Source organism: Gopherus flavomarginatus, chromosome 6 (assembly GCF_025201925.1).
Source record: "Gopherus flavomarginatus isolate rGopFla2 chromosome 6, rGopFla2.mat.asm, whole genome shotgun sequence".
NCBI lineage: Eukaryota > Metazoa > Chordata > Testudines > Testudinidae > Gopherus > Gopherus flavomarginatus.
The window spans coordinates 24,258,270-24,271,562 of NC_066622.1; the positions used below are offsets into that span (position 1 = coordinate 24,258,270).

A 13,293-nucleotide genomic window follows, 5' to 3' on the forward strand; every position below is an offset into this window, starting at 1 on the left:
AGCTGCACTGGGGGGTTCCCATGGCCAGGGAAGCTGCTCAGGGATGGCCACTGGTGCAAACTTCTCCATGCTGCCCCCTTGCCCTGACCTGGCCCATCTCCAGGGACCAGTTAGCCTTTGGGTACTCTGCTGAGATTGCCAACTACAGCCTGAGCAAAACATCAGGCTTAGCACATGGGCTTAGCTGTCAGCACTGCTAGCCTGGGCTGGCTCAAAACCAGAGACCTGGAAGGGAAAGATCATCTCAAGCTCAGGCAATGGCAGCTGAGTTTACTTGTGCAGGGCCTGGGAGAGCATGAAGGAGGATACGTACAGGCCTGGGCGCAACACATGGACCAGGGCAAATCAGCAAGTGTACAAGTAAGCCTGTGTCTATGTGGGGTGAGAGTGCAACAGGAGCAAGGGTGTGTGCACAGAGCATGCAATGGACACCCTGAGCCTGCAGCAGCTCCTCTCAGAGGATGGCGATCCCCCTACATGCCTGGATTTCCAACACGTGTGGGTCATGGTGGTGCCCCTGTGCCCTGTCTGCAGCCGTCTAGGCGTGACACTGGGGGTCCCAGCCTCACTCTACTGCAGTGCACCAAGGAGAAAGGTCTGTGTGGGGGTGGAGAACCCCCAGGCTGGGCACTAAACGCTTCATTCCAAGCGTGGCCGAAGGGTGTGCAGCTACTCACCGGTTCCCCGCGGTCACCCTTGGCCCCTGGTACTCCAGGACTGCCCTGCAAGGAGAGATGGGGCACAGTGAGGGGAGGGGAGAGTCAGGCAGCTGGCTGCTGGAGAAGGAGGGGGTGGGCTGCAAGTCAGAAACTTACATTTTTGCCATCATCGCCGGAGTCACCCTGGTCACCCTTCTCCCCAGGGAGGCCACGGTTTCCTGGTAGGCCCTGGTTGAGAGACAGCAGGTGAAGCAGCGGGTCCACAGCACCATGGTGACCCCCACGCTGGAGTGAGAGGCTGGGGAGCCCAGACCCAAGGAATGGGGCTGGGGAGGAGCAGGGGCCAGGCAGAGGCCCCTCCAAGAGGCCATGCTGCTGCTGCCCCTACAGAGGCTGGAATTCACCAGGCTCTCCAGGAGTTAAGGGTACCCAGCTGCCGGGGTGGGGAAAAGGGACAGTCACCTTTCCAAACCCCACTGTAACATCATTCTGCCAGGCTCTGCCTTCTGGAGCTCACCTCAGTCAGTATCTCAGCTGCTGTCTTACCCCCCACACAGGGCACAGCTGGGCCCGTTCTGCAGCTCCCCACTCACATGAGCTCAGGGAGCGTGACAGCATGGAGTCTCATGGAGGGGCATCGCTTTGTCTATCCCCATGTCCCCACTTGGTCCCAGAAACTCTAGCCCCCTGTGCATCCCACATGCAGCTCTCTCATGATCTCCTACCCCCCTGCCACCGCACGGCATACACCCCTCACATCGCCCTCACTTACCCGGGGGCCCCGGTCGCCAGATTTGCCAGGCTGACCCGGCTCTCCCTGAGAGGGAAAGAGAGGGAAGTAAGACAATAGTGAGAAAAGCCAAGTGTGGTCAAGGGAGGGAGGGGCATTGCCACAAAGAGACAGACTGATCACTTACTGGGGTCCCCTCGTCACCCTTCTCACCACGTTCACCCTGCAGCACACACGAGAGGAAAAAAAGAGAGTCACCAGTAATCTTGCCTGACCAACAAAACACAGAGCCACCCACTCAGTGCATGCTGTGTGCAAACTCAGCACCCTAAATACTTCCATATCCACAAGTCCCCCATCTCCTTGGAACATATTTCCACTCCACACAGTCTCCACCATCACCCAGAACACACCTCCCCTCGGTACACCCCCAGGAACATGCCTCCATTCTATGCAGCCCCCACCATCACCCTGAACACAGCTCCACTCAACACACCCCCAGGAACACATCTCCACTTCACACAGCCTCCTCCCCAGGCATATGCCTGAAGATGACCCCACCCTCACCAGCCCCTCAAACGAACCTCCACCAGATACACCTCCACTCCACACAACCCTCTCAAATACCTCCTGGATCCCCTGTTAAAAATAGCCTGTTGATGTTGTCATAACAATCTGGCACAGGGTCTCCATGGAAACTCCAGGATGTTGTATAATCACTGTGGCCAGAAACAGGCTTTCCACCAGCAGGGACTGTGAGGCAACAGTCAGAACTGTAGGCCCAAGAGCCCCATCTGCCTGCTCATGACACCCTGGTATGCACCAGGTCATGCCCTCCTTATCCAGAGCACCTCTACATTACCTCTTTCCCTCGCAGGCCCATCTGCCCTGGAGCTCCTGGTCTCCCCAGCTCCCCCTTCTCCCCAGGTTCCCCGGGGTCACCCTAGACAAGAGAAAAATCACAGCAGAGAGGAGAAGCCAGTTGGTTACAACCCAGCACCCAGCTAAGAGTGCCCCAGCCCACAGCACCCATGTGAACAGCGTAGAACAAGGAGCACCCCCCCCAACACAGCCCACAGCAGCCATTTAGCCCCCTCCCCCCAAACATAAACAGTGAATGCCCAGAGGTACTGTCCCTCCCCCGCACATAACACAGCACCCACATGTGCACAGTAGGGAGAGCTCCCCACTCCAACCCACCCCACCCGAGCATCAGAAAGGAGCCCCTTCCGCCACAGGATAGAACCAGTGCACACACACAACCCAGCCCCCAGGGCAGCCAGGCAGAGGAGCCCTCCCCACACACCCCTCACCCCAGGGAGCCGTTACCTTTGGGCCACTCTTGCCAGTGAGGCCGACAATCCCCTGGTTTTCCGGAAAGAGAGAGGCTGTTATTGGTGACCTTGCTCCCTGCAGAGCCTGTGCCATCCCCACTGGATGTGGTCTCAAGGGAGGCTGCGGGACATGGAGCAGCACTCACGGGGCCTTGGGGACTGCTCCTGGGCCTTCCCACAGGCCAGAGTCCTTCTTGCACACAGGTGGTGGGGGTGCTAGTCCCCAAATCCCTCCCCCACCCCAAGTGCAGGGGTGCCAGGGCCCCTCACCTGTGCAGAGATGGGCTCCCACTTGTGCTCACATCAGCCACGTTTGGCTCTCTGGCCCTTTACCCACCACTATGAGGGAGAGAGGGGCACAGCCCCAGGCTGACTGATGCCACCCAATGGGCAGAGACTGAGCAACTCCCTCCTCAGAGACAGTGCGGAGTCAGACATAATCCCAGGGATGGACACGAGTGGGAGCACAGCCCCATGGCCCTGATGGCACTTGGCCCGGGATGCAGGGCACAGCCAGCTGGGGGATGCCAGCCACAAGGCAAGCAGGCAGGCAAGACTCACCCTATCGCCCTGCTCTCCTTTGGGGCCAGGTGGGCCAGTGACACTGAATCCAGGGAGCCCCTGCAACAAAAAGAAAAGCAGGTCAGAGCAAGGCAGGAAGGACAAGCCCTTTCCAGGCTCCTCACCTGGCCAGGCTGTGGTTCTCACTGCCTCTCCCCCGCGATGTTACACCCGAACAAGATGGTGGATCCTGGCCTGCCCTCAGGGAGGGATGGATTCCAACTCCCAGAGCAGGGAGCTACACAGGCGTGTCGGGGAGCACAGCACAGGCCTAGATTTCAGACTCACTCCTGAAGAACCCCTAAGCCACGGTGCACTGAGGAGCCACCTTGCAGGATGCAGCACCAGAGGCAAAGACCCTCTTTCCTACCCAGCTACGAGAGCTGTATGCTCCTGTCCCAGAGCGATCACCCTCTCCAGCACCAAGAGCTGCTCCGGGTCTCCACTCCCAGCAGCATCCCTGCCCCTCCTGAGCAGGCTGCTGGCTGCGGGACTTGGGATCCTGCCCACTAAGTGGGGAGCTGAGCCCCAAACTCACTTCAGTGAGCTGGCCCTAGGCCCAGGTTTCAGAGGGACAGGAGAGATGGCTTTATCCCCTGGGCCCCCACTGAGCTGCCTGCCTCTGCCAGAGCTCCTGGCTGTGCTGGGCACTGGAGTGATGCCTCTGACGGCCCAAATGATACTCACGCGATCTCCTTTATCTCCTGCGTCTCCCCGGGGACCTGGGGCCCCCTCTGCTCCTGCAGGGCCTCTGTCACCCTGGAACGGAGGAAACAGCAGCATCAGCCACACTGAGCTGATCCCCTCTGGACCCCAACACGGGCCCTTCCACCCGGGCCACAGGTGAGACAGGCCGCTCACTTGCTTCCCAAGGCAACGGGGGCAGGCTGGGCTCAGGATAAGATGACACTGAAAGGAGCTAGCTGGACTGACCACAGGTGACATGGAGCCAGGAGTGGCAGGGGGTGGAAGGAATGTGCAAGGAATGCTGGAGCAAGCAGCGCCAAAGCTGCCTCTGTGCAGGTGACGTTTCCACGCTGCCCCCAGCGAAGCCAAAGCCCCCCTGCCCCCAAGCATGGGGACTCCAGCCTGCTTGGCCTCAGCTTTCATTACAAGAAATATGTTTCCAGCCCTCCCAGCTGCAGAGAGTCTTCCAGTCAGGAACTTAGCATAGCCACTGCAGTGATGGCTGCCTGTGTCTGCAGAGAGCCTGATGCAACGACCCAGTGGGGTGAGTGCCCCTGCCAATCTGACTGGAGCATCAACTCTCAAACCCAATGACTTCACATGAGTGTCAACTTTAACTCTTCCACCGCTGATGATTTGAACAGACAGAAGGGGATGGGAGTAGAAGTGACACCCTCGGGTCCTGAGAGTTGCTGCAGGAAAGGCAAGGCAGTGGGAAGAAGAGAGACACAGAACAGAGTGGCTGAAGGAGGGGAACACAGGGCAGGAATATGGTGGCCTAAAGGAGGTAGGTTCTCTCACCCAGGGCTGACTGCAGCAATGAGGCACTGAGCAGATAACGGACCAACCCTAAGCTACTACACAGAGACTGGCCTCTCCCCTCAACCTCTGGGGGCATCTCCTGGGCACTGTGGGAGTTTGCCATCCTAACCAGAAACCCTGGCCCATGGAGCAGAATCAACATGTAGTTGAGCTCATTAGCCCTGCTGGGTAACTGCCCCTTTCCTGGGTCACATCAGCCATCACTACACCACAGGCCCAAGCCCCATGGCTGCACTCTGCCCTGCCCTAAAACACAGTGCCAGCTGGGAGTGCATCTTACAAACTGTACATTTGCAAAAGAACTGAGAAAGCCCCACTTCTGGGGACAGGATCATTTTCAGTTACCTTCTCTCCTTTGATCCCAGAGACACTGGAAGCCTGGAGGAGAAACACAAGAAGAGAAACTGCTGAAATCCGTGCACTGCTCCCTGCTGGCAAGGACACCTGGAGAGAGCCCTGCCTGCCCTTCATGATAATTGCTACCTCTCACAGCCACCAGAGGGAGCACTTCTCCTTGGCCAGGTATCCACAGAAGCAGCCTTCTTCCCTTCCCCTAACAGGTCAGCACTCAGGAGAAAAGAGTGATGGGGGTGCAGTAAGACCCCATAGACAACGCCCCACTCCCTGCAGTGAGTTATCTCCGCACCAACCTTCCTACCAGCACCAACGCTGGGGGCCACTGTCCCAGCAGAACGCGGTCCTGTGGTGCCCCTCCTGCCCCTTTGAGGGTCAGTTCCCACCCTGGGTGCTGGGAGCCCGGTAACACCCTTCCCAGCCCTCGAGAATGCAGTTCCTGCCTGGCAGAGAGGAGGCCACTTACCGGCTTTCCGGGTTCCCCAGGAGCACCTTGATCCCCCTAAGGGAGAGAATGACAGAGGCCAGGGGTCAGCACCCCACCCAGAGGGCAAAGCCTTCCCGAGGGGCAGCAGCCCACCCTGCCCTGGGAGTGCGAGGAAGCCATCAGAGAGCATCATGTGCCGAGAGTCTCAGGACCAGTTCAATTTCCTTTGAGAGCCACGGCCCTTCAGCTTATCTGCCAGCGTGGCTCACTCTCTCTGCACCTGGCTGAGCGCTGCAGGCCAAGGTCCCCATCAGACAGCAAGGTACCCAGCTGCCCTTCCTTGGGCATTACTTATCAACAAGGAGATTCCCACGGGGCTTGGTGCTAGACTGGAGGATTGCGTTATTGAACTTACTATTCCCCCACACCACAGACTTCAAACACACAGATCCAAAGAGCACAATGATTCCCCTTCCCCTGCAGCGCTGGGAACCCAAGCCCAAGGGCACTGGGGCTAGTGCCAGAGACCCAGACAGCGACTCCGGCCAGCAGAGTGTTATTGCCCCAGCTGAGTGACAGACCATCAGTGGTCCCATTCTCTGTGCCCAGTGAGCACAGATGGCATAAGTCACACAGGGAGGACACCTGCTTTCTGCCCTATCATCACCCCAGCTGGAGATGACAGGCTGGCATTGATGTGACAAACCAAGCAGACTGCACACAATGCCACTTCCTTCTGCAGGGCAATCCCAACACAGGGGAGATACCTCCTCTCTAGAAAGAGCCACCTGGGGAATTTTATTTCTTCTAAGAGCTTCTCCAAGATCCAACAGTCCTGCCCGCAAGTCTTGCCTATCAATGGGAATTCTCAGCACTTTTCTTCCTAGAGACCTAGAGCCCTGTCCATCCTACCTGGACTCCTCCTCCACTCCTCACCCACCAAATGTCAGTGATGAATGCAAAGGGGCAGCAATGTAGCAGCTGAGCCCTTGTCTGTTGCATTAAGGACAGTCTGAGTATTTTCTGCACTTAGGGCCAGGGTTCCTGGCCCTTGAGGCCCAGACCTGTGGAAGGGACATTGACGAAGGCAACACTAGGGGGGGGCAGGCTCAGAGAAGACACGCGGAGGAAGAGAACTCTCCATGTTAGAAGCAATGTCGGGGACATGGGTGGAAAATCAGCGCAGCTCAGGGACGGGCGCTGTCATCTCTCACTTCATGGATGCCCCACAAATGCTCTGCTCACCCCAAGAGCTAGCTGAGGGGCCCAGCAAGCAGAATGGACACAAGCCATTCCGAAGGGTCCCTACCTTTTCCCCTCGGGGGCCGGACGGTCCTGGCAATCCCTGTTCCAAAGATTAGAGAGACAAGAGAAGCCCATGAGCGAATTGGCGGTACATTCGTTTGTCCATGCAGGGAATACCAGCCACCCCAGAGACTCACACCCCAGGCCAGAACCAGACTGCCCAAGAACCATGGATAGAGACTCCAGCCCAATTTGTGCTAGGGCCCATTGCTTAGAAGCTGGAGGGAGGATTCCCGCCTGCCAAACTCTCCCACTGACTCAGCGTACTAAGCCAAAGCCTAGGCAGGGCAGTTACAGGAGGTTCCAATAGACATTTCTGCTCCTCCTCTGTCCCTTCCATGCATCCCCTGGGCCTGTCAAGCTCAGTGGAGGGGTAGGGGAGGAAAAAAAAAAACATGGTGTCAGATCAGCAGGGGGCACCGCAGCAGACATCTCAGCACAGGAGCATTCCTGCCCAGGCTGTGCAACACTGTGGGGCTGGCACTGCCACGTTCCACCTGGGCTGGCAGGGGTCTCCCACACTCACCTCTCTGCCTGCTGGGCCCAGGCGGCCTGGAGCTCCCAGCTCCCCCTGAAACAGGAGAGAAGGCATGAGTGGAAGCAGGACAGGTTTTGTGCACACTTGGCATTTAGAAGTGAGGAAAGACCGTCACAGCCAGCAGGAGCCAACCTGCACCCAGAGCACCCCCCTTGCTCAACCTCCCCACCTCACTCAGTTCTCTGCTCCTCCCCCAACCATTCCCCAGCTGGGATCACACAGCACTGCTTGATCTAAGCCTCCGGCCAGTGCTCCTGCTCTCCTAAGCTGCAGGACGTGGGTGGGGTTTGGGGAAGGGGATCCTTTTGGTTGTGCAGAAGCTCCCGAAGACATGGAGGGAAGCACAGAGAGCAGGCGCACTGACCTGCTGCATTGGCACAATAGAAGCGCCACTCTCCCCAACCACCTGCTGTCCCTCATGTGCTGATCAGGACCACAAGGCTGAACAGAATGAGCCAGGATCAGGGACGGGGCTGACCCAGCTTCCCTGGCAAGAGCCGTCCTGCCTACTACCCACCCCCAGCGATCACAGGCCCTTGGCTGTGAAAGGTTAACCCAGAGCGAACCTACCTTCTTCCCTTCCGGCCCAGGGGGTCCACGATCACCCTGCAGAGGAAATGGAAAGAGAAAGGGAATTTCAGCTGGGCTCATACTCACCAGTGCCCCTCGGATAGCCCTGCCCCCTGCAGCAGCTCCCTAGCAGCCAGCAGGCATCCTCTTTGGAGACCCAGTCGAAACAGACTAGGGCAGAGCATCCAACTTCTAGACAGAGTCTCCTGCAGGGGTTCCGAGATACACGGCCATAGCACGGAGCATGGGCCTGCCCATCCGGGGGCCCAGAAATCCACATCCAGTTTGTCCACGTCTCTAGCACACCTGCAGACTGTGAGCCAGTCTGTCACTGGGGAGACTACCGTCAGACAGGGATGGTCACAGGGAAATCCCAGCCTCTCCCCTCTTCAAGGCTCCTGTTTTCTCCATCACTTCTGGGGCAGAACTTTGGTTTGGAGCAGCAATAACAGGCAGGGGGCGAAAAGTCCCAGGGGTGTAAACTGCAGACCCCTGTTCCATGTGCAAAGGGAGCACCCTCGGGTGGTGGGAGCAGCAGCCAACAACACTCGGCCTCAGATCAGGAGCCCTGAGTGTGGTGTCTGCCCCAGTAGTGACAAGTCACCTGCTTGGTCCCAAACTCTCATCCTGGTTGGACAGGATGTCGCGACTCACAGCACTGTCCCAAGGGCAGAGGTGAGCCAGTGCCCGATACCCCTGGTCCCCACAGCATAACCCTGTGCTCCAGCAAACTCTCACCTTCTCCCCTGCTTCTCCGAGTTCTCCCGGCTGCCCGCGGTCTCCCTGTCACAAAAGAGAAGTGCATCAGTGCTGGAGGGCACAGGGACCACGCCCGTGGATAGGACCTAGCTGGGAGGAGACCCTGGGGCAGCAGAGGAGGCCTTCGGCCCATTTCATCCTGCAGTTTCCAAGAGGCAGGTACCACTGGGCGAGTGGCCAGCAGATGCCTCCTGGGGGAATCCCATGAGCAGAGTTGACTGTAGCAACACCCTATCTGCATGGCCCTGCCTTCGCACCCCGGCACAGGAACACAGAACAGGCTCGTGGCTCCCGCTGACTTTCCCCACTTGAGGCTGCAGTGCTCTGTCTCAGACTGTCCATTGGCCATCACAGGCAGAAGGTTTCTGGCCAGGAGCCCATGCACCAAACAGCAGGGTCTGGGGTCGGTGCCCCATCACACCCAGCTTCCCCAGGAGTCCAGTGGGGAAAGGCTCAGACAGGCATCCCTGTTACAGGGCAGAGACCCATTACAGCAGGCAGACCACCTGCGTAACAACAATTCACACCGAGCACCTCCTTCTGGGGATGTCAAGGCATGTTATCCCCATGGCCCCAGGGACACAGGAAAGCCTCCCCCCATTTACAGATGAGGAAACAGGTGCAGAAGGGAGGAGAAGGGTTCGTCCCAAGGTCGCAGAGCACAGGACTGGCAGAACTGGGTATACCACCCATGAAGCCCAACTCCGTCTCCACCTGGAACAGCCTGCCAGCTGGGAGGTCTCCCAAGACCCACCTTGCTTCCTTGTTCACCTGGAGGTCCTCTCGGGCCCTAGGAAAGCAAAGCAAGAATGTTACATCTCTCCACCAGGGAGTCCCTGGCAAAACCTGCTGAGGTGTGTTTTCAGGGAATCCTGGACCTATCTCCCCACTTGATCAGAGCGAGGTGTGAGCTGGGTTGTCCAGGGGGAAGCCCGGCAGGTCAGTGGCTGAGGAGGTTGGAACCCACTCCTGCAGGCTCAGCCTCCGACTTCCTCAGGATACCTGTGAACAGAGGGCTATTTCTTGCCCTTGCTCAGGCCCCACTGCCCGCGGTCTGAGCCAAGGCGTGAGCAGCTCCCCCAGCACTGTGCCTGCTCTGTGCACACCCCAGTTGGAAGACTGCTTTACTAGAGCTGGGAGTGGGAAGGCTCCTGGCTGAGATGGCTTTTAGGACTGCCATCCAGCTGCCCTAAGAGCAGCCAGCCAAGTACATGAGCTCCTCCACCCCTGGGGCAGGGCTTGCCAAGCTGCCATCCAGCTGGGGAGAGGCAGGGCTGGCCCTAGGGAGACAGCCAGCAGAGCACTGGCCCAGTGGGTCTCATGCAGCCTCTGATCCAGAGGCTCTGTCCTGCCCTTCTTGGGGCATGGACTCTCGGGTCTAATAGGCCTTTCCCAGCTCTGACCACAGAGCCCCAGTGGTGTTTGCTCTTCCCCACTCAGGGGGCCTGCTGTTCGAGGCTCCACAGGCCTGCAGGGTGCTCCATGCCAGCGGGGTTCATTCTGCCAGGGCATGGCTTACCTCCTCTTATGGGACTCACCCGATCTCCTGGGTCCCCTGGGCGACCCGGCGGCCCTGGAAAACCTTCTTCTCCATCACCCTGGGGACAAAGAGCAAAGGAAACGCCCAGAAAAGACAAAGGCATCATAGCTCAGGGAACTTGAGGGGACAGGAGCCAGTGAGGACGGCTCTTTGAGCCCCTGCTTCTCCAGGTTAGTGGGGTGGGATTCAGGGAAACGAGGCCACTCCAAGCCACAGCAAAGCCTCCTATCATGCATGCATTATCCCGGTCATGGCATCAAGTGCCTTTGTGCAGTAGGGAGACTAGAGCACAATCCCACAGTGGATTGGGGGGCGAGGGACGGCAGCAGATACTGCACTAGCGCAGCCTGGGCTCTCTTGTGGCCCCTGCCTCACACCACAGCCCCTCCTCTTACCTTGTCTCCTTTCTGTCCTGGGGGCCCAGCAGGTCCCCGGGGCCCAGGGGAACCAGGATCACCAGGCAAGCCCTGAGGAACAAGGGAGAAAGAAAGAGCTGAGACCAACCTGAGCAGCACAGAGACCAGCCCTGAGTGACACGAGGGCAGCAGCCTCCTCAGCCCAGGCACGGTGTTGATGGGAAGCCAGCCTCAGCATAAGGTTAACACTACCCATACCTAGCAAGGGGGATTTCCCTTTCTATGGAGCCTTATTCTGCCCCTTCCCTAACTCATACCCCACCATTCAACTTCCCCTCCCACCGCACCCTCCCAACAGAGTCACCCTCACCCCATCCCCACCTGCCATGCATCTCCACTCCTGGCCCTGGCATGGCAGGGGGAGGTACTCACCGGGATGCCTGGCTCTCCTCTGGGAGGTACCCCATCAATCAGCCCGGGGGGGCCCTAGGGAGACAATCACAGGGAGCTTAGATATCACATCACACTCTTCCTACCCCTCTCAACTGGCTATGACCTGACGGCCCCATGAACTCGCTCTGCACCCACACACAGCCCACTCACCCAGGGGAGCGCATCTTGGCTCAGCCCTGTGGCTAATTGGCTGCAGCTCCCACAGGCCAGCTCCACAATGCAGGGAGCAGAGGCCACTCCTGTCCTGTCACAGCACTGTGGGACCCCACCCACTGACATGAAGGGGCAAGCGCTGCTGAGCATCACAGCCTGTCAGCCTCTCCCAGGCCACAGCGCAGCACTCAAGGGAAGAGCCAGGTCACTTACCCGCTCCCCTCGCTCGCCTTTCGCCCCCTGCAAGAGGAAATACACAGGGTTAAAGGGAGGGCTCCCTGCACCTGGCATCCTAGCATCCTCTGGGCAGCCCTGGGCACACAATGCTCAGTGGGTTTGGTGCACTCACAACCCAAGGCACCTGGTGGGGAAACCAGAAGCAAAGATACAGCTTAGCATGATGCCCACCCGCCAGAAGCAGCCACGTGAGTCTGTGGCTCATGTGTGCACACCTGGCCAGGGGCCATGGTGGGGCTACGTGTGCCTAGGTGAGAGATCCATGGGAACACACAGTGTGCACATACGGAGGGGGTGGGAGAAATGATTCACATACAGAAGGAGGCAGCAGAATCAGGGGGGCAATGGGGACTAATTTCCATTGTGGGGCTGATTTGTTTCCACCCCTATAGCCAGCGAGGGTGTGTGATGGAGCAGCCTGTGAAGAGGGAACGCCTGGAGGCGGGGGCTGGAGCCAAGCTGGGAGGGGAAAGGACAGCTGGGCAGAGTCAGATCATTTAGGGGACAGAGAAGGGCTGTTTCCCTTCCAGGACAGGACCCTCCAGCAGCTGCATAAGAGCAGCAGTCAGGAAGGGGAGGAAGGAGCCAGGCGGGTGGCTGCTCTGGGTGCCCGGGGCAGGGGAGCAGGGATTCCATGCCACTGCAGCTGCCCTAACCATACTGCTTCCTCAGCCTGCCATGTGCCTCCGACACCAAGGTGAGGGCCTGCTCCACCACCTTTCCCTAGCCCCACTGCTGCCCGAGCCTCAGGCACTGCCTGAGCTTCTTCTGCACCCCCGGCTCCTTGGTGCACCCCCAAACCAAAGCCTCAGCCCCCCCAGGCCAGGCGAGCTTCTCACAGGCAGGGCCTGGCTGTGTGGAAGGTGCTGGTGCAGGCTGCTGTATGCATTGGGTGGGGGGGGAGCTGCATGCCCGAGGAGGGAAGGCATGGCAGGGCCCATGGGCATGGAAGGAGCTGTGGAGGGGTTGCACGGGGGTTGCCGTGCGTGTGCACAGTGTTGTGGAGGAGGCTGTTTGCATGCATGGACAGGGGAGGGGGCACAATGTGACTCTTCACCTAGCTGCTCGGGGCAGGGCCTCTGAACAGTTCCTCCCAAACGGGAGGGGGAAACGCACCTTGACAAACTCTCCGGCAGGTCCTGATGGCCCTGGAGGTCCAATGGGCCCAGGAGGTCCTGGATCACCAACTGCTCCTCTAGGCCCAGGGTTCCCAGGGAGGCCAGGATTTCCCTAGAGAATCAGAGAGGCTCCATCAGTGCTCTGTGCTGGGGAGGGAGGGCACCATGGACAGAGGACCCTGGATTTTGGGATGAGCCCCTGCAGCCAACCATTCAGGTCTGCAGCACAGCCATCAAATCCAAGTGCATGTCCAGCCAATGCTCAGGGTGCTCATATGCTGCCCATATTGCCCAGCATGTCTGTGTGCAGACTCGGCTGTAGCCTGGCACAGCTTCATTCTAGATGCAGGGCCCTCAGTCTCTGTGGCACATGGTTATGGCAGAAGGCCTCCTCACTCCATGTGTTGGCAACCCCAGAGTTGGTGGGCCAGCAGCAAGGAGTCTAAGAACCTCAGTGTGAGGCCTAGAGGGTGACAGACCCAGCAAGGTTGCTGAGAGGACTGGATACCTGCTCATCTGGCACTGGGCAAGCCTGCGAGTCCCTCAAACCTCCAGTCACAGGGCAGGGACAGCACAGAGAAGCACAGGCGTAGTATAACTTCTATATCTGAGGGGGCAGCTTCAGCCAGGCTAATGGGGCTGCGTGTGTGGGGGCAAATTCCACGCCTGCCTGAGGCTTGCACTTTGGGG

The 13,293-nt window shown here is 58.9% G+C and overlaps 1 protein-coding gene across 1 annotated transcript in view; it reads right to left on the minus strand.

Moving 5' to 3' along the window:
- Window positions 1-13,293, minus strand: part of COL7A1 (collagen type VII alpha 1 chain) — a 107,243-nt gene that overhangs the window by 56,661 nt on the left and 37,289 nt on the right. The window contains 20 exon segments of the mRNA XM_050959081.1: window positions 678-722; window positions 816-887; window positions 1,432-1,476; window positions 1,577-1,612; window positions 2,252-2,332; window positions 2,719-2,754; window positions 3,285-3,344; window positions 3,972-4,043; window positions 5,139-5,171; window positions 5,614-5,649; window positions 6,884-6,919; window positions 7,406-7,450; window positions 7,988-8,023; window positions 8,726-8,770; window positions 9,501-9,536; window positions 10,285-10,344; window positions 10,682-10,753; window positions 11,075-11,128; window positions 11,462-11,488; window positions 12,602-12,715. Of these exon segments, the coding sequence (XP_050815038.1) occupies window positions 678-722; window positions 816-887; window positions 1,432-1,476; window positions 1,577-1,612; window positions 2,252-2,332; window positions 2,719-2,754; window positions 3,285-3,344; window positions 3,972-4,043; window positions 5,139-5,171; window positions 5,614-5,649; window positions 6,884-6,919; window positions 7,406-7,450; window positions 7,988-8,023; window positions 8,726-8,770; window positions 9,501-9,536; window positions 10,285-10,344; window positions 10,682-10,753; window positions 11,075-11,128; window positions 11,462-11,488; window positions 12,602-12,715 (1,041 nt within the window).